Source organism: Aethalodelphis obliquidens, unplaced genomic scaffold (assembly GCF_003676395.1).
Source record: "Aethalodelphis obliquidens isolate GAN/ISIS:26980383/991018 unplaced genomic scaffold, ASM367639v1 scaffold6, whole genome shotgun sequence".
Taxonomy (NCBI): domain Eukaryota; kingdom Metazoa; phylum Chordata; class Mammalia; order Artiodactyla; family Delphinidae; genus Aethalodelphis; species Aethalodelphis obliquidens.
The window spans coordinates 54,327,105-54,351,766 of NW_020837950.1; the positions used below are offsets into that span (position 1 = coordinate 54,327,105).

The window sequence follows — 24,662 nt, forward strand, 5'->3', positions numbered from 1 at the left end:
ACACACATGCTTTCAAACTGTCTGCTGATGTGGAATCAAACACTCTCAGCTTTGTGGAAAAAGGCACTGAGGCCACAGTTGATTACAATTCAATTCACACAGAGAGCTTTTTGAGTGAAGATTATGCAGATGTCACTGCTGCTTATTCCCAGGAGCTCATGACTGGTGCAGCGGACAAGCCCAGCACCTCCATGGGGAGCAAAGAGTATGTGTCAGTGCTTGTTTAAAATGAAGCAAATTCTCCATTAGCTGCGACCATCACTCTGCTACCCACCATTTCCTGAGAAGATTCTGAGCTTCTGAACAAGCCCACTACTACATAATAGGAGACTGAATAACTGCAAAAGACTAATGAGACATAGGATGTACCCAGTGGAGGATAAAAAGCAGAATGGAGGGCTTCCCTGGTGGCGCAGTGGTTGAGGGTCCGCCTGCTGATGCAGGGGACGTGGGTTCGTGCCCCGGTCCGGGAGGATCCCACGTGCCACGGAGCGGCTGGGCCTGTGGGCTGTGGCCCCTGGGCCTGTGCGTCCGGAGCCTGTGCTCCACGGCGGGGGAGGCCACGGCAGTGAGAGGCCCGTGTACCGCAAAAAAAAAAAAAAAGCAGAGTGGAAGGAATGGTACACAGACGGAGGAGGGGCATCTCGTAACCATGTCCCATTTAATGTGGGCTCAGTAAATGTTCATTTGAACTGAAAAAAAGACTCTATGCTTCATTTCCAGGAAAAACTTCTCCAGTGGTTTAAGAAGAATCTTCTTGTATTCGAGATTCCCTACACTATACAGAAAGGCAGTATGTATCCAAAAATCTTTAAAATCTGTGTGCCCTACAACACAGCAATTCTGGAATTTATCCTAACAAGGTAATGAAAATTGGCCCACAGATGTTTAGCAACAAAGATGTTTATCAAAGTGCTGTTTGTAATAGTGAACTCTGCAAACATTGTACCAAAAAGTAAATTATGGTTACATCTATTTCATGTAACCATTATATATGATATATAAGACAGCATCTGTTAGAATGAAAAATGGCTTATGATATTTAAATGCAAAAAGTAAATTACAAAATATAGGTACAATATGATGACTTGTTATTTACTTGTTTTCTGTAGCAAACATGTATAATCTTCTAGTAAGAAAAGTTTTTAAAAATAACGAGAAATTCTGTTCCTAAGATCTCATAGAAGCATAAAAAGAATCTACAATAAAAAATGTATATGAATAATTCCTACCAGCAAGGTCTCATACTTACAGCAGGCTCTATGTTGAGTTCTTTTCTCTCTCTGTCTCCTTGGTCAAAAAATTCAGTGGCAACAAGTTCTGCTATCTGAAATCAATAACAGGCTAAGTTTGGGTAAATAAAAGCATATTACTCCGTAAAACAGAGACTTTAAATGGAGATAAAATCTATCAAAGCTGTAGCTTTCAACCACATCAGTAAAATTAGAATAAAGCAGTAACAACTAATAGAAATTTTATTTGTTTTAATGTGTACCTAATCACAAAGGCTAGAGTTTGTAATCTTCTATAATTACACAGAAAAAAGCAACATTATTTCAACTTCATCAATCAGTGGAAAAAAAGTACCGTGTGCCCATCTGTATCATAATCAACGATATATTTATTAAGCATCTGTTGTATGAGGTGCTGTGTAAAACACAGTATCAGATAGGTCCATATACTGAGGCTGATTGATATGCCTTTTAGGTTTCTTTTAATCTACCAGTTCCTCCTCTTCTCTTTTTAAAAATATTCCTTATAATTTTGGTTGTTGTGGAATAAACTGGGTTGTTAATCCTGCAGTATTCCACTGTCTGGATTTTGTTGATTGTGTTTGCATGATGAAATTTAATGTTTCTCTGTACCCTGTATTTCCATACACCAGTAGTGAGATCTAGACACTTGATTAGATTGAGACTTGAATTTTTTTTTTTCTGCCATGACTGTTTCACAGGCAGTGCCCTGTACTTTTCTCAAGGGCTGTATAATGCCTGGTTGCTTCTCTTTGTGGGATTAACAACCCTTCATGATCTTTGTCTAGATTCACTAATTAAAAGGCTGCAAAAAGGTAATATGCAAAGCAATCATTCCTTTTTCCTTTATAGCTGAAATAAAATAAAGTTCCCCATATCAATTATTTAGTTACCCTAAAGCAGCAGTCCCCAACCTTTTTGGCACCAGGGACCAGTTTCGTGGAAGACAATTTTCCCACGGACCAGGGTCGGGGGTATAGTTTTGGGATGATTCAAGTGCATTATATTTATTGTGTACTTTATTTCTGTTATTACATTGTAATATATAATGAAGTAATTATACAACTCACCATAATGCAGAATCAGTGGGAGCCCTGAGCTTGTTTTCTACTTGTCACTCACTGATAGGGTTCTGATATGAGTCTGCAAGCAACTGATTTATTTTGGTCTCTGTGCAGTCAAACCTCTCTGCTAATGATAATCTGTATTTGCAGCTGCTCCCCAGCGCTAGCATCATCTCAGCTCCACCTCAGATTATCAGGCATTGGATTCTCATAAGGAGCATGCAACTTAGATCCCTCACGTGCGCAGAGCATAGTAGGGTTCGCACTCCTATGAGAATCTAATGTCACCACTGATCTGACAGGAGGCAGAGCTCAGGCGGTAATGGGAGTGATGGGGAGCGGCTGTAAATACAGATGAAGCTTCACTCACTCACCCGCTGCTCACCTCCTGCTGTGAGGCCCGGTTCCTAACAAGCCATGGACCAGTACCAGTCCTTGGCCCGAGGGTTGGGGACCCCTGCCCTAAAGTACAATTTGTATAAGTAAAGCACGAGAAATACTTGATTTTCTCTACTTTAGTTACTATTAAAAATCCACCAAAGATGGCTGTGGAAGGTTTTGTTTTATTGTTTTTATTATTATTTTGAACTCTTGGATTTAAACATTATAATGTATTTCAATCCTCACTGACACTCAGACGTTGTTCCATTTTGGCCAGTTGAGAGCACATTAAGTTGGCTTCTTTGTTCTTTTGACATGGCTTCATGAGTCTTTGATAGCTTCCTTGCTTTCTGCTATAACAAGATGTTCTAGGCTCATCTTGTACATTGCCTGCTTTGGAACCACAATCAGCCATTTCATTGTGGAGGCCTAATTCCTTTAAACTGAGGTATTTGGAGACCTCAATCTGGGCACTAGGTTCATTCATTACTACCAGGGTGATCATTGTTTTTTAAGCCCTTTTAATGGATGGAGCTAAGATACAACGTAAGTTCATACAGTATTTCCTATTCAAATTCAGAACTACGGGATTTCTGCAAAACCTTATCCACCTTAGATCTTTATCTTTCTACTCATGCTGAAAATCCTACTTCTCAACAATACCCATATAATTTTTCATTTGCTTTTATCCCACATCACCCACAATGATGACTGAATATCTATACAAAATTACCACTAATATGATTAAAAACAGTTTTAAAGGTTTCTTTTTTTTAGAGTTCTTTTTGTTCTCAGTGTACATCTCACCAGAGTTATATGGTCAAATTACTGTTTTAATGTCACTTGGAATAAAACAGTCCCTCTCAGTGTGTTTCTGCAACCAAAATCATTTTGTTTCATTTTACTTTCAAGGTTAAGTGATTTTTTAAAAATTCAATTTATTTTATAACTATAAGAGCAATTTACATGGTTCTAAATTAAATCTACAAAACAAGTACATGCAAGCAACTCTAGCTTATATCTCTGTTCCCTCTATCTTATTCCCTCCTTCCCCTGAGGGAAAAAATTAACTTTTTTGTGATTAATCCTTCTGTTTTTTTAAAATATAAGCAAATATGTACATATATTATTTCATCTCCTCAGATAAATGGTAGGATACCATACCCATTTTTCTCTGCCTTGCTTTTTTTTTTTTTTTTTTTTTTTTACTTATAATATATCTTTGTAATCACACCCTGGTAGTATAGAGAATTCTTATTTCTTTTTGCTGTTGCAGAGGATTCATCATGTAAATGTACTACAGTTTATTCAATCAGTAACCTATTAATGAACATTTGGGTTATTTCCAGTGTTTGTTATTACAAATAGCACTAAAATGAATAGGCCTGTGTAAATGTCTTTTTATATTCTTGCCAGTACATTTTTGGGATAACATTCTTAGGAGTAATGGTACATGAATTTGTGTATTCATATACTTCCAAAGGGTTATAGTATTTTGTATTCCTTTTTTTCCCACAGCTTCCCCAACAGAGTATGTTGTGAAACCTTTGGGTGTTTGCCAATTGGACAATTGAGAAATGGTGTCTCAGTGCTTTTTTTAAATGAAGTAGAATTTACATACTGTGAATTGCATAGACCATGGGTATACAGTTCAGTATATTAATAAATGCATGCAACTAGGTAACACACACCCCATCCAAGAAACAGAATATTTCTGTCACCCAGAAGGTGCCCTCAGGCCCTTGCACAGTGAATCCCTGCACCTTCTTCCCTCCCTCCCCAGCCAACTGCTACCCTATCAATTACTTTTGCCTCTTCCAGAACACCACATAAATGACATAACAGTATTCTTTTGTATCTGGCTTCTTTTGCTCAGTTTAGTGTTGATGAGACTAATCCATGTAGTTGCCTGTATCAGTTTCAGTTTCTTTTCACTGTTGAGCAGTACTCCACTGTGTGAAGGAGTAGTGTATTACAATGCATTTATCCATGCTCCTGTTGAGAGACTTTTGGATTGTTTCTAGTTTCTGACTATTAGGAGTAACGCTGTTATTGTAATGAGATTCTGTACAAGTTCTTTTGTGTCAGTGTAGTTTTTGATTGGTTTTTTGTTTTGTTTCATTTTTTTAAGGCCACACCACGTGGCATGCAGGATCTTAGTTCCCTGACCAGGGATCGAACCCCTGCCCCCGGCAGTGGAAGCACGGAATCTTAACCACTGGACTGCCAGGGAAGTTCCATGTGTCAGTGTAGTTTTAACTTGCATCTTTCCTTATGATTGAGGTTCTGAGAACCTTTTCAAATGAGTAAGAGCCATTCACATTTCTTTTTCTATCAACTTTTTGTTCAAATCTTTGGCCCATTTTCCAGTAGGGTTGTTGGCCTTTTTCTTCTCTATTTTTAAGAAGTTCTTTAATATTAGGGATATTAACTATCTATCAGATAAAAGTTGCAAATATTTTTACCTGTTTTTCATTGTCTTTCTCTGCTTATAGTGTCTTTGCCATGCAAAAAATTTTCTTAATTTTTTAATTTTCTTGTAATCAAATTTGTCAGTCTTTTCCTTTATTGATTCTGCATGTTGAGCCATGGTTAGGAAACTTTTCTCACTCCTTGTTTATAAAAGAATCCACAAACGTTTTTATTTAGTACTTGTATGGTTTAATTCTCTGCACTGAACTCTATGCCCCATTTGGAAGTATGCAGAATAGATCCAATTTCGTCTTTTGCCATCCGGCTATGGAGATGGGAAAATCATCCTAACCTTATTTAGTAAAGTCTATTTTTCCCCCAGTTATTTGAAATGCTATCTTTATTATATATTAAACGTTCTATGCAATTCTAAATGTTCTATTATGTTCCACTGGTCTGACACCAATACCAAACTTTTAATTATAGAGGTTTTATAGTGTTGCTTTTTATGTCTGGACCCCAACTTCACTGCTGTACTTTTTCAGGGTTTCATTCAGAAAAAAGAAAGAGTAAGTGAAAAGACAAATTGTTCCCTCTTCCATTCTCTTTCCTATTTGGAAATGGGCATATAGTCTTTTATTATGGAGCAGGAAGGTCTATAAAGACATTTCTTGAGTGCTTGTGGCATGTCAGATTTAAGGCACTTTGGAGAGTGCATTCCTGATACCGTTTTCTCAGCATTTGTTTCATGAGATGAGCCTGTCATTACTGGGCTCCATGACTATGCAGCCCAGAGCTGTGACCAACAGCAGTGGTCAATAATCTCAGGTAGTACATTTAGGATTCAAGATGTAATCTCAAAAAACAAAACCACAACATACACATCATTGCATATATACCCACCCCTTCTTTTAGCTTAGGGCCTTTATCGCCACTGCAAAATGTTACAGCAGTGAGAGAGGATGTATTTCTAGCCTCCTAGCCACAGGCCCTGATCAGATCCTTCCTGACATCTTATATCAACATGTCCTATAATTCTAAGCACCAGAAGTGTTTAAGTTCTACTTGTTAATGCCTATTTGGAGTTGAGGTATAGCCTAATACGCTAACCGTAAGAAAATTTAAGTTTGCTTCTTCTAAACTTTAATATTATTAAAGGGCTGTGTTAAAAAAAAAATCCCCAACTAAGCCAGCAGTAGTATTGGAATTAAGCTTTATCAACAGCTAGGTTTGCTGTGTTAATATAGATGCTTTCTTTCTTAATATATCTTACAAATATTATTAAGTGCTAATGAGTCCTCTAAAAAAGAAAACCTGTTTATGTCCAATTATCTGCTTTTAATACTACTTAAAATTTAGATAAAAAGTTCCCCAAATACTTCAAAAACTATATTTAAGAGCAAAGATTTATCTTATTTTGACTTTTTAATTATTACTTTTATCATCACTAAGCAACATACCCGTTGTTGGATAGGCCAGGGTTTTGTAATTGCAGAAAGATCACAAGCTGTCATCAGCATCGCTCTGTTAAGGGAAAAAGAAGCCCAATACTCCTGTTTACTTTTATGTGAATATAAACCCTAGTAAATAGTTACTAATAAAAAAGTTAAATTAAAACCCTCTAAACTACGAGGATGGCAGTTTATAGACTAAAGAAACAGAAATAGAATTTACATAGAAGCAGGGCTGATACAGTGATATCACAGTGTCATTGTTTTGGTTACCCAGTGAACTACTGGAATTTGCCTTCACACTGCCTCATTTATCTCCACATTAGCAGCAGGAGAGAAGTTATTAACCTTTGAGCACAAACTTGCCTGCTATTATTATTTTTTTTTACTTTGGTCTTCCAATCTCAGTGACAGTATGATGAAAACACACTGATTACTAATAATTAACCATTAAAGGATAACTTCAGCTGTCCTACTGATAAAAGTTCCATGACAGCAAGAACTATGGTGGGTCATCCTAATTCACTCAACACATGTAGTGACTCCTATGTGAAAAGCCTTTGAATTATTGAACAGTATCTGCTGGAGAAAAGAGGGAAATGAGAGGATGATGCTGGTTATTCCTTCGCTTGTTAGAGAAGCTGAAAACCATACTGGAGTCTGGAGTCTGTGACAAGGCGCTCTACAACTCAATACTGTATAAAACTACTGTATGAAAATAGTTCCCTCTTTAGTGCAGTGTTTTCCCATGTCAGGTCCAAATACCTGCCATCTAATCCTTTTAATTTGTTTGAAGACATAGGCAAAAAGGCCGTCACTGTCATATAGAAGCACTCAAGGTAAAGGACTGTATCACTTGTCCCTCTCGGGAAACCCAACCTAAAAGTACATTCTCCCTAACCATATTAGGCCACAAAGAAAATAGTTTTCTGCCTCTAATTCTATCTCTTATACCAACTCCCTCGCAAGTAATGAGTGCACCAGAGAAATCTTTAATCATGAAGGATTTCAATAATACTTGCCAATACAAACTGCCTCCCCCAAAGAAGACTATGCACCTGTGTGAGCTTAACTACAATCTGGACTGTGAAGAGTGGAAGAGGCAACGCAAGCACTAGATGTCCTGAGTGCTTGTCTGCCGAGAGGTCAGAAGTTAGGAGAGTGGAGCAGTGAAAACTGTGGCACAGTCTTGGAATTGTCGTCAGATTCCAGTTTTGTCATTGAGAAAAACTGTTCACGAATCACAGTAGCGTGTCTGTACTTTTCTAAGGCACTGTTCTAAAAACACGTTGAGACTCTTAGGTGAAGCATAACTAGAGAGAACAGACAGCTGGGCATTTGTATGTTTCCTTATAATTTGCATCTTTGTTTGCATGTGAAGTAATACCAATCTATTTAAAGGAATGTTTAAATGTATAAAATTGTAATACACCACTATCCTTAGTATTACTACCTCTGTCTTTTCTTTATTATTGACACTTAGCTCTTTTTTATTGATCCAGTTCTTGTCATGACAAAGGCAGTGATAGTAATAGCAAAGGATGGGAGGGAGGGACAGAGGAACAGGTGAGGAAAAACAGAAACCCTTAAGTTCTGACAGTGCTACTCTGCTATCACGTAAGAGAAGTAAACACTTCACAGCCATGTTCCTGCTCCTGCATTCTTTAGGATGCTATTTTCAGGTCTTCAATTCCAAAGAACTGTGAGTATGAACAAGGGAACTCTATAGCCTGGTACTGATACTCTACCACATTTTAAAGGTCCTTCTAGGACAAAAGTCATTCATTCACTTGAATTTGCAAATGCATTTCTTTTCAAGTAAATATTCATTTCTGTACAACACTCAAGAATTCTGACAGCCTCTAAGATCATCACATTGTAACAAATAACTGCAATAAAATTAATTAGGTAGCAAAACTTCAGCTTTAAGGATAGTAATCCTACTTACAAAAACAATTCCTTTTGATGAGGATCTTCCAAGTTGAATTGATTTTTTCTTATAAGTTCAAAAAATTCTCCTCTCCTCCTTTAAAATAAAGAAAAATATTTCATAGTTATGATGAGTTCCCCAAGCTCTTATCCCTTTGGTCTAGAAAGACTCATGGAGTAAAATTTTTGGGGAAAAAATCTCTAATGGTTTTTTCTCATCTTAGAATAAAAATTATCATTTAAAAATCTTAAATACCTTACCTTCTTCTCTTCTACCATATTCTTTGGTTGAAACATTAAATCTCACCTCGTTTTTAACTACGAATCACAAATAATGGAAATTTCAATTCTTGAACATGATTTTAAGAAAATGAACCAATATGAGTTAAAAGTCTGATGCCAAGAATGATTTAAGAAATTTTGCGTATGGCATAATAAGATCTGTATGCTTTCAGTTTAATTTCATATACCTCATTCACATATATTATGGTATAGGGTAAAAAATGTTCATAATAATTACTCTTTCACTATAAAGTTGTGAAGTCCTTCTGAAGCAAAGAATGACCAAGTAAAGTATAAACTAATATTCATTCACTGTATAGTGAATACCTCTATGTGCTCAACATTGTTAGGCGTCTTGGGAAATTATTAGACATGAGTTCCTTTCAGTGTTTAAAATCTAGTCAAAGACACAAACATAAGAGAAACTTACATAACAAAACTGCCCGTCTGTGAATAAGTACCAAAAATGAAAAGAGGTTTCAAAAGGGTTCAGAGGGGAGAGCCATGTGGGTCTCCACAAGGGTCGGGAAGCCTTTGTGGTTACAGGTATTTTTCAAATTCTTGGTAATTTGATCATCTTTATTCTGCAATCATTTTGAATACACTGAAATTTACTATATTTCCTTTTACCCTAATTAACTTTAAAGTGCTCCAAAATCCAAGGAAACAGACTCTTTTAGATGTAGTTACTTTCAGATGCACAGCAGTGGATATCTGGTATATGGTTTTGTGTGTTTCTTCTGTTTGTTTTTACTTCTCAAAAGAGTGGCTAAAACCATAATGCACATCCTTGTACAGAGGGAGAGAGGCCTGTGTTCCTGGGAAATCCCTTGAATGTGACTGCCGGACTCCCCTCACTCCCAAACTTGCAGCAAAGACCTCAGTCTCTGTGTGGGAAACGAATGCTTGCCCAAAGGCAGCAACATCTTTCCTTGCTTTTAGAAAGGCAGTTTAATGATGCAAACATACCTACATCCCTAATACACTCTAATGCATACTTTAATTTTTGAATCACTAACTTCATTAAAGTTCTGCATTAATATCCTTCTTTTGCCAAAATCCAATAAAAAGAAACAAAATTTACTTGTCTGGCACTCAGCTCCTTTTCCAGCCCACGTAAGCTTGGATGACAGTATAAAGGAATTGTGAAATGGTCAGAAGTTGGGGGAGAGAAGGAAAGGAGGAAAAGCAAATGGCCTACATAATCTTTAGGTTGGCCAACCCAGCTTGGAATGACCTTGAGATGGTTATTTGCTTTGCGCATTATTTCAGAGACAAACATCAGAAATAACTCTGTATTCTGTAATTTCTATAACATTAAGTAAGCAGAAGAAGTAGACTTTTCTGGCTTCCTTTGAGAAACTGCTCCATAGTTTGATAGACAGCTTTGCCAGGACATTTGTCCTTATAATCTAAAAATACCCCAGTGTGGATTTTTAAAGTTTGAAACAATGCAAACACATCCAAGGCCTATTTATCAACATATTTCTTAAAACTTACTTAATGTACAGTGCTAGGTCTGTAGCTAAAATAGCTTGCTTGATTATTTTCAGCGTGGTCTTATATTCTTCAATGGAGAGGCCACTGAGAATCTGATTGCCCTTTATAAAAAAAAGAAAACCATCATTAGCATTCCACCTGGAGAAGCTGCTGATAAGAACAAAATCTGAAAAAATAGTCACATCTCTTAAACACATGCCTAGTATTCTGAACTCAGGAAGATAGAGGACACCTGCTTACATAAAGTAAATACCGTGAAATAATGTTTCCTCTCTATGCACCCACCCTCATCGCCTTGTCATACAAGAAAAAACAGCTTCATGATGGTTCATGGGCTGAAGTATGCATGCTTCCCCAACTCTTCTACTCCTTAGGCTTTAGTCCAGGCCCCAAATCTAATAATTATATACCTTTTTCCTTTGGGCAGGCTAACTGCTATGATCTGAGAACAAGTAAAACTTTGAAAAATCAAAAACTGTATTAATAGATGTGAAGAACAGGGTGAGGAAATTGTAAACAATTATTTTAAAAATCATTTCTCTATGGCTTCTGTAATAAATCCAATAACATTTCTGGTGCAGATTCATATAATTTTAACTTCATATTGAGAACAGTGTGTGTTCCTCAGGAACATGCCAATACAGATGGGTAGAGGGTGTGAGCAATGATGTGCTTACTGGTGGTATAAAGAATGCAAGAGTTGAAACATCTATAAGGAATATTTCAAAGGTGGCTAATCCGTGTGCAAGTTATCTAAAGTTTTTGCTATGTAATCATTTTTTATTTCTTGCCTGTAATTTAAAGCACAGTGACTCTCTAATCTTGAACTAAGTAAAACATACCTTGGGTACCCAGAATATACTCAAAACAACATCTGTAAATTGAGTCAGATGTGCTTCCTAAACCTCAGGGCTGAGGAAAAAACCCAGAAGCTTAGAAATAGGGTCTGGAGGTAAAGGATTTGTTCTGAAGAAAGGAAACTGCTGAGCCAGATTCAAACATTGGTTAGAGGATAACTGATGCTGAAATTGTGGTATACGTCTAATTAATGAATCTGTGATTACACAAGAAACATTATTTTTAAATATTAAGCCACTTTAGATTCTGGGCAAAACAAAACTATATTCTGATACTTTTATTTATTTTAAGACAAAACTATTTCAAGTGAAAAGTAGAAATGTCTTTTGGTATTGTATTTTTATTTTCCCTTCCAAAAACAAAGGCTGTAAATTCTTGTGTATTGGTGCTTACAAAGACAGAATATAGATGGGCCTTATAATGTGAGGCCAGCCATATATACAACCAGATTCCTTTTATGTTAAGTAATAATATATTACATAAGTTTTATGTTATCTAATAACAGAGAGAGCTATGATAGGCATACTGTAAAATATGTTTTTTTTTTTAAAAGGTTAGCATATTTTGTTTAAAACTAAATAGGATATTAAAATGAAGTTTAAGCTGAAGGGCAAAGACAGCAAATTCCAATGAAGGTACAGATGTTGCTGCTATAACTCGACACACACATTCCTGAGAAGTCTCAGTTCGGAAAAACCCCACACTAAAAATAACATGGTTTTTGGGAGAAACAGTGTTAGGGCAGACCACTCAAAGCCTATGTGACTTTATAACCAGAGCACAAACCAAATCAAGAACTGGCACCTCTGGAGGTAACTTGGACAGGCCAGGCTAGCGAGTCTAGGGGCTGCCTCTGAGGACATTAAAGCAGCACAGAAACAGCTGAGTGGAAATGGTGGTTTGTGGAAGCCCAGAGGCAGCACAGGGGGAACTGGATGGCGGAGACAATGGGGCTGTACTGAGGGAGGTGCTGAAGGAAGAGCAACCTCCTTCCCGTGGGCCCAGAGCCAGCCCAAGGCGAGGGGGAGCGCCTCAGGGCTAAGTGCCCATTTTCAATATTCCTAAAACAGAACCGAAAGGGTTGCTCATGCAGGAGCCAAGCAGAGGGCTTCTTCCTTCCTTGCTGAAGGTCAAAATTCACCTCCCATAATTCTGGCACCTCACCCAAGAGAACTTGTTCATGAAACAGTACAACTTATACATTTTACTGACATCATTCCCCTACCTCCCAATCATACATCAACTAATTCACGTTAAACAGTCACATCTGCAGCAGTCTGTACTAGAGCATGTGCAGAATTTATAAGGAGGTTCCCAAACTGGCCACATAACTCTTATCCCTTCACCCGCACCAACAGGTGCGATTGCGTTCCCCTTCACTCAAGTAAGAGAGAGTGGCTTGAAGTCGCGGCGTATGCCTGCTGGAGTCTGCTGGGTGGGGTGGGCTCCAGTACCCCTGTGTCTGATTCCTGTCTGGAAAATCTACAAGGCAAGACACAGGCTGGCTAGATGCTCTGATGCAGCAGTGAAGGAGAGGTTGCTACTGAACAGGACGGGCTGCCTTCTCTGAGTGTTGGAGGCATGGGGTTGGTTTAAGTCCTGTCCTGTTCAAGAGGACCACAAAGAAGGCAAAAGAACCTTAGCAGAAAGGAGCTGAAAGCCAACAATCAGAGTTCCGGGAGCTGAGGAAGGAGCCGTAAGGTGATAAACTGGACAGAGACGATCACTCATATTAAGGCGACGTCAGTGGAAAAGCCACACAGTTAAGGCGCTCGGCCAGGATCATGGAATTACTCGTAAGAAAAGAACTAGGTTTGAACACCTACCAGGCACAAACAGGGGGACACTCATCACACTACCAGTCTCTTGTTTCCTATTCTCCAAGTCTGGGGGAGTAGGAAGGGACATGGGGGTTTGGGGGTGAGGAAGGAGTCAGAAGAAACATAAGGGAGGGACGAAAGGAGCCAACCAGGGTGGGAAGAGAGAACCTGAAACTAAATCAAGTCCCACATCTGGACTACTACATAGGGCTGCACATTTTGGTTTCTAAATTGAGAACTGTATGCTATATTTTAGGACCTAAAGTAGTAACTAGAGGGTAAAACTTATCAAAGAGTGACCACAAAAGTCACGGGCCGCCTGTGTTTTCTGGGGCTCAGGGAAGAACTAGTGCCACTGGGCAAATGTAAAGAGATGGAGGTAAAATTGCTTTAAAATTATATACCATGCGTTTGTGCTTGTTCAACGTAATCGTCTACAACTTTCACTGTTTTCTTCTTATAAAGGTAATACACGCATACAATGGGTAATGTGAATAATGAACAACAAATCAAAACCAGAAAATAAAAAAAGTATTAATAGTTTAACTAGACAAAGCTGTTGCGAACATTTTGGCATATATCATTTTAACCTTATTTTCCTTAACATAAATATGACTAGAGTAACATACTATATGCTTTCTTACATTGATAAATATTCATTTAGCCAAATTGTTGAATAGCTTTATTCCTTAATGAAAATGTTTATTAGTGGTCAAAAGTTTCCATAAAAAGAGGAAAAGGTACTGCCTTATGAAAGAAAACCTTTGAGAGTAGTATAAACCACTTCATTTGACAAAAACAAACACAAAAACAGAACTGAGAGCCATAAAATACCAGTTTTGTTTGTTTCTCACTTGGAATAACCAAATGGAGGTGAGTAACCAGTTTTCCCTTTTCAGGCAACATTTAGACAGTTTTGGTTTCTAGAGAAGTGAGGCTGCGAAGATCTCAAATGTTTTGGCTTTGCCTTTCTTACCCAAAAAGGAATAAAGCATGCTCAAGAATTTATGTTGCTGGGAATAAATCCAAAACTTAAAAATAAAACTGAATTTATAAAGTGCTCTGTTAAAATTCTACAACCATAAATTAGGTACTTACAGGGCTATTAAGGATCATCAGGCACTGGTCAAAATGATGATGCTCCATGATTGAATGGCAGTAGAGCTGAGCAAGTGGGTGTTCACTTCTGGGTTTGTTGAGGAAAGGAAGAAAGTTTAAAAAAATTATCAGTTTCCCCAGTATATCAGTTATCAATTTCTCCTTATTATTGGTTAACTGAAAAAGAGGCTACTTCACAAAAATTAATCCAGCTAACAATTTTCTCTCCTTTTGCTAAGAAGAGTGAGGGAATCTCTGGGAAATACATATAAAGAGTGAAACTGTTTTCAAATACCAATGTTAACTGATGCCAGTTCAAAGTATGAACCATTTGATTGGTTTTAATATTTATTAAAATAGTAGAAGGAATAAGGATAAAGGATTACTTTCTCTACACACGAAAAAAATCTCTGAAATAGCTGTGCCAATAATAGTTTTCAATTTCAAAAGTGCAATTAATTTAAAATCTGAAATAAATTTCCATGCAAGCCTTTCTTCTGAAATAAGGCTGAAGGTCAGCGTCCCTATGTGTGCCTGTATATAAGAAAAGAGTCAACTGAGATGGAATTAGCTGAGGTGTGAGTGATAAGAGGCAAGGAAATGGGGGACAGTGGGTGCACATCCCCTTCTGGAGGAAGGAAGGAGACAGCTGAGTCAGAAAAAGTTCCCAGCGTGGGATCCAGGTTATTTCAATGCAGGACATCCTGGCGGTGCTCTAAAATGAACTTGGGGAAAATGGTAAAGACCGTTTGGCTGAGTGAAGTGAGGGGAGGAATATTATAGTCAATTCATTATATGTAACAGAGTCACAAATCAAGTTCTAAAGCATGACAAGCAGAGTCCTCCACCTATTTCTCATGACCCTTCACATGTGAACATAAAGCACCATTTGCACTCTTTGTTCTTTAAAAGGAAGACAGAAAGTTATAGCTCCTGAAAGTCTCTGTTTCTTGAATTAATAGGACAGGGGTTTATGAATTGTAAAGCACGATACAAGTGTTAGATAATACAATTGATTTGTTATTCCTCTGTACTAGTACATGAATCATTTTACTTTGCACTTAATTTGCTGAAGATAGAGAACCTACCCAAGACAAGAAATGTAACACAGGAAAAAATGAGTTGGAGTGAGAGAAGCTTAAGGGAAAACAAAAACAGTAAAACGAAAATAAAGGTAAGAGAGTGGGTGATCTCATCTACTAGTGTTTAACCCACCACGGATATTGCTGACTTCCAAACTGCCATGTTTTGTTGTTGTAACCTTTCCCAAGTGAACTCCTGCCTTGTCTTCCTTGTTCCTTCCATATTTAGTGAGTTGTACCATGGGTCAGATACTGTGCTTATCACTGGACAGTGGGAAGGCAATGGATGGACTAAAATGAGCAGATTTGTAAGAAAAGATAAATTTGCTGGAACCAAGACTGGAGATGCATGGAGACTACTGGGATTTAGTTAGGAGACTAGTGGGAAACCATTCTAGTAACCCAGGTAAGAGACAGCCTGGGTTAGAGTGGTGGAATCCCAAATAAAAAGAGCTGCTTAGGAGGTAGGTTAGTTAGGAGCTGGCAATGAATCCTGATGTTGGGAGCTAGTGGGGATGCGGGAGATGAAGGGGGAAAGTATGGAGGCTAAGCTTCTGCTTTGTCATTTCTGACACAGGAAAAAAGGGAGAAGATGATTAGAGATGGGGGATGAAGAAGGGGAAGATGGACTAGTTGAGTGTTGGATCTATTAATTTTAAGGTGCCTGAGGTACAACCAAATGGGTATAACGGTCTGAACTCGGGTCTGGGCTGGAGAGAGAGATGTGGATCACATCAACATGCTTGGAAATCCAAGCCACAGGAGTGGATGAGGTGCTCCAGGGAGATGGCCCGGGATAAGAGAGGGCCCAGCATAAACAGAATCGATGATCTCCCTCCAAATCCTGCCTGTATTCTATAGTCTCTATTTTGGCAATAGCATTTTCTCATCACTCAGACCGAATAAGCTCAAGTCAACTTCAGTACAGCTACCGCCTTCCTCATTCCCTTCACTTAGAAAAGGAAAAGCTTCTAGAGTATCTGTTATTGTCGTTTATACGAGGAATCCAAGCACATCCAGTATTAGCTTAGTATCAGTTTTATTCTGCTAGGTGTTTATAAGTCTGTTACCCTGTTAGCCTGTATTCCTTTTGAGTTTGTTATCATTAGGGAAAACGAATCTACCAATTACTATTTACTGAGAGCCTATGCCATGTCCAGCACTGTGCTAAGTAGTTTGCATTTAATTTTTACAATAGTCCTCTGTAGGACACTTCAGCTCACCACATCAGAATCTTCAGTCCCACCTCATACTGCAGCCATTGATGTAGTGTCCAGCTTCACGCCTGCTCTAACAAACTGCACGAGGAGCCTGTCAGAAGGCGCCTGCCCTGGCCCGCCGAGAACACCTCTCACTTCTGCCCACAGGAGGGCTCTCTGCACTCACACTCACTCAGCCTGGAGCGTGTGGAGTTAAGGCCTCTGGAGGTCCCCTGTGACCAGTGGGGTATGGCAGCCTGTGGAGCTGCCCCTCCCCCTGCAGTCTCTGTCCTTTTGCGAACAGTTCTGGGTCTCATGTCGTAAGACTTCTCAAAAGCGCCTGGTGGGACTGAGCACCAGCTGCCTGCATGGGTGGACAGCTGGATACCTCGTCCTTCTCCTGGCTTTCCCTTCTGTTTCCCACTCCCAGGCCTGCATTCCTGCTCCCTGGGATCGCACGCGCTAATAAGCTATATGCACGCCAGCTTTTGTCTCAGGCTGTGCCTCCTGGGTGACCCAGGCTGAGACCTCTAAAACTGGCATTTTAGCATTTGTTTTTTAGATGACCAAAGGTACAGAGAGATTATCTAACTTGTTCAAGGTCAACAGAAAAGGCAGAGCCGGGATTCACACGCATCCTTTTCACTGCATCACACTGGCTTGTGACCCACAGCACTCTGCACACAGTATCCACTCACCAACCCAGTCAGAAGCTGGACTAGAAATGCGATTAGGTGGATATAACACAGACATGTTTAAAACTTCTAATGCACATTACATTTTTAGACAGTGCAGAAAGGACGGTTTCACATTAGAGAAAATTCCTGGCTTGTGAGATAGATGAATGCAAATTATGTGTTTGCCTTTACTTCTAAAAATATGGATTTGAATCAATGAAAGGGTGACAAATTCCCCAAATTTCCCATTTACAAAGATATTCATGGAAACCAATGCATTCTATATCCTGCTACTTTTTACTCTCTCAAACACAAGGCTTCGTTGCCTCTTTATTTGAGGGTGTGTCACAAGGACCCATTAAACCACTCCTGCTGCTGGGTTATTCCCACATGTCAGTGAGCAGTCATGGGCTAGCACGCCCTCCCTGCATTTCCTCTTGTCCTGCAGTTGTTGGTCCATCTCTGAGAGTGGCATAAGGATGCCAATGCAGAAATCAAACCAATGTCTCAGGAGTACAGAACCTTAGAAATCAACAGAAAATGAAAGTTCTGTGAGAAAAACACAGCCACCCCAGCACAGTACTCCTTTTCACTGATTCTGACAACGGTCCTTAATCTGGCTTCTCATCCATATATATTGCTCTGGGCTCAAATCTCTTAGCTACTCTTTGTGACCCATGTCAACCCATTTAATTCTTTTTTTTTGGTAATGTATTTATTTTTAAATTTGGCATTTAAAAAAATTTTTTTTTTTTTTTGGCTGCATTGGGTCTTTGTTGCTGCACACGGGCTTTTCTCTAGTTGCAGTGAGCGGGGGGCTACTCTTTGTTGCTTCTCATTGCAGTGGCTTCTCGTTGCAGAGCACGGGCTTTAGGTGAACGGACTTCAGCAGTTGCAGCATGCGGGCTCAGTAGTTGTGGCTTAGTTGCTCCGCGGCATGTGGGATCTTCCTGGACCAGGGATCGAACCCATGTCCCCTGCATTGGCAGGCGGATTCCCAACCACTGCGCCACCAGGGAAGTCCCAACCCATTTAATTCTTAACTTCACAATTTCTATGCAAATCATCACTATTGCCTTCTATGAGTCAGGGGTTATTTTATGTTCCTATTCTCTGTGATCACAGATATTCAAGTTGATGATTCATTTGACCTTGTGACCCCAGTTCTTGGACCTTCTTGACTCTGCTGATTGCCCTTTTTTCACATTAACAATAGACAGTCCCTTCTTTATTCCACAGCTCCTAGCTGCTACCAGGCATAGTCTCTTTGCTACTCCCTGTCCCTCCCTGGGGAAAAAAAAGCAAGATCTTCAACTCCCATCTGTCCTTAACAGTATCCCCCTGTGAAAATAGCTAAAACGTGTTGAGCATGTAGTCTGTGCCAGGTACTGTTCCAAGCACTTTACATCTACTTATACTCCTTAATCCTTATAAGAAACCCTGTGAGACAGGCACTGTCATTATTCTACTATACAGAGAAGGAAACATAGAGAGGGAGTTTAAATGACTTGCCCAAGGTCACAAGGTGAGAGGAGTCAGGATTCAAATTTGCACCATAACCATCACAGCTCCTGCGTGGTCGTCTAAGGACCAAATGAGCTCATGTACATAAGTGCTAGAAGGAGTTCCAAATGCCATGGGATAAGACCTATATTAAGTGTTAGCTTCTATTATTATTATTACTATTATTATTAGCGACTAACTGAACTTGCACTTTATTCATATTCAGATCTCTAGTCTCTCAAGCCCTGCGACCTTACCAAGGATGATCTCACTGGCTAAAATAGACTCTCCTCAGTGTGAACTTCACAAATTGTGATTCCTGTGCTGTCTTTACTGCTCTTTTAAGCCTCTAGGAGCCTGCTGACCCTGTTACCACCGTGCCTATTCACGACCTTAGCTCACTCCTGTTCCTCTGTCACAGAGCAGAGAGGACCATGGTACAGGGCAAGTTCTTCCAGGACAACTATACATGATCTGATTGTCGGTACCAGGAAATTTTTTATTGATTTTGCTGAATCTCTAATCTTGAAAAAAACATTCATTTGGTCATTTTACCTCTTCTAACCTCCATACTATGTATTACTTTCTCCTCATTGCCAAAACTCCTTTCCCCTCCATCCTCCCTCCCAAAGGACACACACATGCATACACACTTCTCAGTTCTTCATTGTTGTCAGTGGCACCATCATTGTTAATTTCTTGGACCCAGAGTCATGATTTTATCCCTTCGTTCCTGCATATAACTAGCTGTTCAATATTTAAACAATTTTCTCCTTCAGTCTCTTCCTTTCTCTAGCTAATATGTGATGTTCACATACACCTGGCTTTCCCTACCTAACAGCTTTCTGGCTGGAACTCTGTGGTTCTAATTATTACCCATTTACCTTGTACCTTACTTACAGACTTTTCTTCCTAAACAATGTCTTCATTACCCACTGCAGCAATGGCTCCTTGTCTTTTCACTACACCGAATATAAAATGCACGGCTTGGTTTTCCAGCTCTCCCTCGGAAGGGTCTTCTAACTTCCACTTGTTCATCCTCTTCCTTTGCATCCCTAGTCAGTGAGCCTTCTGACCAGTCAGACTAGCCATCATGTCTGTTCCATGAATATGCCCACTTCATGGTGTTCCTGGAGTACCTTCATGCTCTCCCCTCTCCAAATCCTACACACTTCAGAGATCCGGCTGCAGTCTCACCTCCTCCATTAACAGTAAGGATGGGCTACACCGATCATCGTCAGTCTCCTCTACTGACCACTTATAGCCCACGTTATCAAACAACACAGGACTTACTAGATACTTTCTGGCATTAATCACCATTGTTTCGTGAAACTGTGCAAATTCCTTGATAACAGAAGCCGAATTTTATACTTTTATAGCTCTCTTTCTGCCTAGCAAAGTACCAGGCCCCAGGAACTGCACATTATCTCTTTGCCTAAAATGTAGGATAATTTCACTATATTTATAAAACACCAATCCTGAATCTAACCAAATAAATGCATCTACAAGAGTCCTCTTATATTGACGGCAGGCCTAACGTGGGGAAATTTCTCTACATAAGCAGATGTCTGCGCTTCAGCCATTTTGTTCCTATGACTGCCTGTTTTTAAAAGAATAATTCAATAACTATCTGGAATCACTCTTGCCTCCATCCACCCATGTGGGAGAAGAAAGCACAAGCAGTGAACTCTTCTCTCAAAGATTTCACTGGCGTACTTGAAGCGCTCTTCACAATGGCAATCTTCCTAGGCCAAGAGGGAATCAAAGAATCAGATACTGAATCAAAACACAGTTTCCTAAACAAGGAATATCTTACTTCAATTTAATTTTCTGAAAAGATGTTCAACAAGCACAAATGACAGAGTTCAGTTTCTAACTTTGCTACCATATGAGGGCTTTTTTGTCTTTTTGATATATTACTTTTATTTTTGTGTCTTACTGTTTTGGTTTTCTTTATAGAGTGTTTGAATATCTGATGAGGTCTGGACACAGTACACCTTTTTAGAAGTTAGTTCTTTATATGGAAATGTTTCTGATACTCTTAGTCTCCAAAGAGTCCCCTGGTTAAGAAAATCCTACTGGAGGTATCACTCGTTTACCACTGGGGAAAGGAAAAAAAGAAGCATCCCTGGGAAATTCTTGGTTTCCTTTACTCAAACCACAAGGATGTAGGAAGAAATAAATATCTCTGAAACTCCTTTAATTTTTTTAAAAGTTATTATTACTTAGTGTAAGTCTGCTCTGTGGTGTATGTGAAAGCAAGATTGTGTGGTCTGACTTTTTCCCAGGACTTTTTTTTTTTTCAAAGAGAGGATGACGTTTCTCCAGATGTTTTTCCGGGTAATTATTTTTAAATAAACAAAGGAAAAAATAGCTTAGTGGTTTTTTTCACTCCAAAGCAGGGCAGTATGGCAATCCACACACTAATAATCCATATCCCAATGATATGATGTTCAGTGCTGAGGCAGGAAGAGAAGGCAGCACCGCTGGCTCTCATCCTTAGGCTGTGCTTGACTCTGCGCTGTAAATCTTTTCACGTCGTTGTTTCCTTCCATAATTACTCCTGTGTTGATGGGAGGCTCAGGACCACAATCACATGACAAAGCACAGGGTACAAAGGACATGTCACCCAGTCAGTTCTCCAAAACATTAGACTTTAAAGAGGAGACAGCAAGCCTCTGATAGTCAGGCAAGAGCTTGCTATCTTTTCCCATCAAAGGTCAGCAGAGGACACGGTTGCTACATCGCTACAATTCTTTTTACATGAAGTTTTCCGTTTACTGTATTTAGATAAAGGGAATGTGATTAGAGAGCTTTCTGAAATTCCCTCAAGATATCAGACATGTGGAATTTCCTAGAGAGATCTATGCTTTAGTTGAATCACTTGCATACCTTAAAAATGCTCTGTAGTAAGAGATTTCACCACTAAAACGTATGCCTTTCAACTAACTTGCTTCAAGAAAATAAAAATGTCACAGTGGCTCAAAAATCTGATGAAAAGTGATATCACCTTTATTATCTCATTTGTCATTGCAAATGTTACTTAAGCGTGGTTCAGAAGGGAGCCTGAAAAGCTTGTCTGAAGAGTTAGTATCTTACTTGCAACATCAGCCAAAATGCAGGCTTCTGCTCCTAAGATTTATTTAACACTTAGATATGTACCAGGCATTCTACCTGGTAGTGATGTGTGTTATGTCTTAAAACTTATATGAACCCTATGAGGTAGGAATGCTGTTATCTCGATTTCACAAGCCAGGAAATGGAGGTGTAGAGAGAGGAGTGTCCTGCCCATGGTCACAGAGGAACTCTGTGGCAGAGGTAGGATTTGAATCCAAGTCTGACCCCAGAGCCCAAAGTCTCCAACACTGTGTTCCACTGCCTTCGCTAAGACCAAAAGCCTCTTTCTAGGCAGCATTTACTAAGTACTTAGGATAGAGCTAAGCACTTTTCAAATATTATCTTTTATTCCAGAGTGAAATTCTACCTTTTCTGATCTACTCTTAACAGTTTTCCAATGAAGCTCTTAAGCTGGGTGTGTATAAACAAAAGCAAAACGCTTGGTAATTATCTAATGAAATAAGATTCTCAACATAAATAGTTTTTGTACTTCAGGCCAGAGATGTTACCAACACAATATTGGACTTGCATTATTTTTTCCATTTCCCTTAAATAAAACCAGAGTATGTTATGGGACCTTGACCAACTGAAATTTTGTACCATCAAATTATGCGGTGGCTTTTACTTTTAAAACTACAATTTAAAAGAAACAATCTCTTCTGTTGCTGGGGTGAATGCCTTACCGCTGTATGTAAGAGTTATTCACACCGCGGTGATCCAAATCGTGGCTTAAGGCAGCAATCAGCAGTGCGAGTATCTCCAGGTCAGTCAGCCTGTTCTGCACGACCGAAGAGCAGAAGAAAGAAAGAGAAAGAACAATTTGGTAAAGCGCATTATACCACCTCTTTCCACCAATCACGTGGTTTTCTCCTTAGTGCTTTACATATGTGCTTTCTAGTCACATAGGACTCACGCTAGAATCCTATTCTGCAGGCAATCAGTCGTACTTTGTTTTCAGAATGGGATTATCATTATCAACTGAAAAAGTTCAAATGCCTCAAATAATCAATAACCTGTCCACCTATAGTCTATATATATATATATATATATATATATATGTATATATATACATATTTCTTTTTAAAGAAGATGTTGGGGGTAGGAGTTTATTAATTAATTAACTTATTTTTGCTGTGTTGGGTCTTCGTTTTCTGTGCGAGGGCTTTCTCTAGTTGTGGCATGCGGGGTCCACTCTCTTCATCGCGGTGCGCGGGCCTCTCACTATCACGGCCTCTCGTTGCGGAGCACAGGCTCCAGACGCGCAGGCTCAGTAGTAGTGGCTCACGGGCCTAGTTGCTCTGTGGCATGTGGGATCTTCTCAGACCAGGGCTCGAACCTGTGTCCCCTGCATTGGCAGGCAGATTCTCAGCCACTGCGCCACCAGGGAAGCTCCACCCTATTTCTTATAAATGTTTGCTATGGCAGGAAAGTACTACTATGGTATCTGATATGGCTTCTTGGACAACAATCACTTTTTTTAGCTCTAGCCAGCTAAAATGTGCACTCTATGAAAGTAGAGACAGAGAATAACATTTTTAGAATTTATTAAATAAAAAAGAGCATGGAAGCTCTGAATTAAAAACAGTTTTATGATGTATGCCTGGAATCACTGACATAGAATAACTTGTCGATTCCCACTGAAGTTAGAATCTAAGGACAGAAATATGAAAAATTTGGCCCAGAAAAGAATGAATTACTTGAACGTTTTCTGCATTGATCTTCCTGTAAACAGTCTCTGGTCAATGTATATGAAACCAAAACCGTTTCCATGAAATAGTACTTATAAAATTAACAGAGTGCTCCAGAGAAAATGTGACAGAGAACCCTGGACTCATCTATGGAGCCAAGTTCAGGACCTGAGTGGTTTTTGAGGAATTCCACTATGGAGCAGGTTGAATGTGAACATGAGAAATTTGATACTTTTCTTATATTGTAGAGTTTTCTTCTGAAGGAAGCATTTATTTGCCCAAAGGCTATTAAGTTTAACATGAAGCTATTTTAAAGATTTTTAAAAATAGGCCATATATATTATATATGAAAGAAAATTAGAAATTATTTTGCCATACCAGTCTTCCTTAATTAACAAAATGTAATTTATTTTGTAAGTGGCATTAAATATTATTCTCAATCGTCATTAGTGCACATTAAAAAAACACTTGAAAGAATATGCTGTATTCTTGCAGCAAAGCAACAAAATGTCTTAAATATATAAATGGCTCTAAGAAGTACCTGAATTTTGCCTGCTTTTAGTGCGGCAAACATGCACTGAGCTGTATTAAAGGCATGTCTCCAATTATGATAGGCAACATTCTTCCGATAGTTCTTCTTAACACTTAAAATCCACCTGCAAAGAACCTTTAGGAAATAAAGCGTTAAGTAGTAAAAATAACTGCTGACATTTATCACACATTTATTAATCTTCACGCAATGTACAAAGCATTTACATCGAACTCCCGGGACTCTGAGGGAGGCACTACCATTTTGATTATTGTACAGATGAGGAAAGTGACATTCAGAGACTTGCCCAAGGTCACAGTGCTTGTAACCTCAGCAGTTTGACTTCAGAGCCTACCATGCAAACCACCGTGCTAACTAAATTAGATGTGAAATGCAAGGCAGCTCGAAGAAAGGTACTTTTGTCATGGGTAGGGCACAGACTAGCTTTTTAAAAGATATTATGTCCATGTGTCATCAATTAGGAGAGTCCAAGTAGGCAGTCACATGTGCATGAATTCACTCTCAGGGAGCCATGCAAGCAGCCAGTCTCCAGTTCTTCTCATGCTCCCATTCTGTATGTCTGCAAAAGTAATTGTGTGAGGCTCTGGGGATGGCTTGGGGGCAAGGCACACAGCACATGTCCAAGGACAAACTGGAGCTCCAAGTCCCAATCTTTGTCCCTTTTAAATTATGCTTAAATATTCAGGCAGAGTTACTGCTTTGTTACCAAGAAGTAATTAACAAAAAATAATATATGCAACATAAAGCCCTGGTGTGTGTGTGTGTGTGTGTGTGTGTGTGTGTGTGTGTGTGTGTGTG

At 39.1% G+C, this 24,662-nt stretch overlaps 1 protein-coding gene across 1 annotated transcript in view; it reads right to left on the bottom strand.

The window, feature by feature from the left end:
- The window catches only part of PDE5A (phosphodiesterase 5A), a 120,402-nt gene that overhangs the window by 7,030 nt on the left and 88,710 nt on the right, over positions 1-24,662 (bottom strand). The window contains exons 12-18 of the mRNA XM_027103612.1: positions 23,856-23,981; positions 22,310-22,404; positions 14,049-14,136; positions 10,273-10,373; positions 8,510-8,587; positions 6,571-6,634; positions 1,253-1,327 (exon numbers count right to left, since the gene is read on the bottom strand). Of these exons, the coding sequence (XP_026959413.1) occupies positions 1,253-1,327; positions 6,571-6,634; positions 8,510-8,587; positions 10,273-10,373; positions 14,049-14,136; positions 22,310-22,404; positions 23,856-23,981 (627 nt within the window). The remainder of the gene's footprint in view (positions 1-1,252; positions 1,328-6,570; positions 6,635-8,509; positions 8,588-10,272; positions 10,374-14,048; positions 14,137-22,309; positions 22,405-23,855; positions 23,982-24,662) is intronic.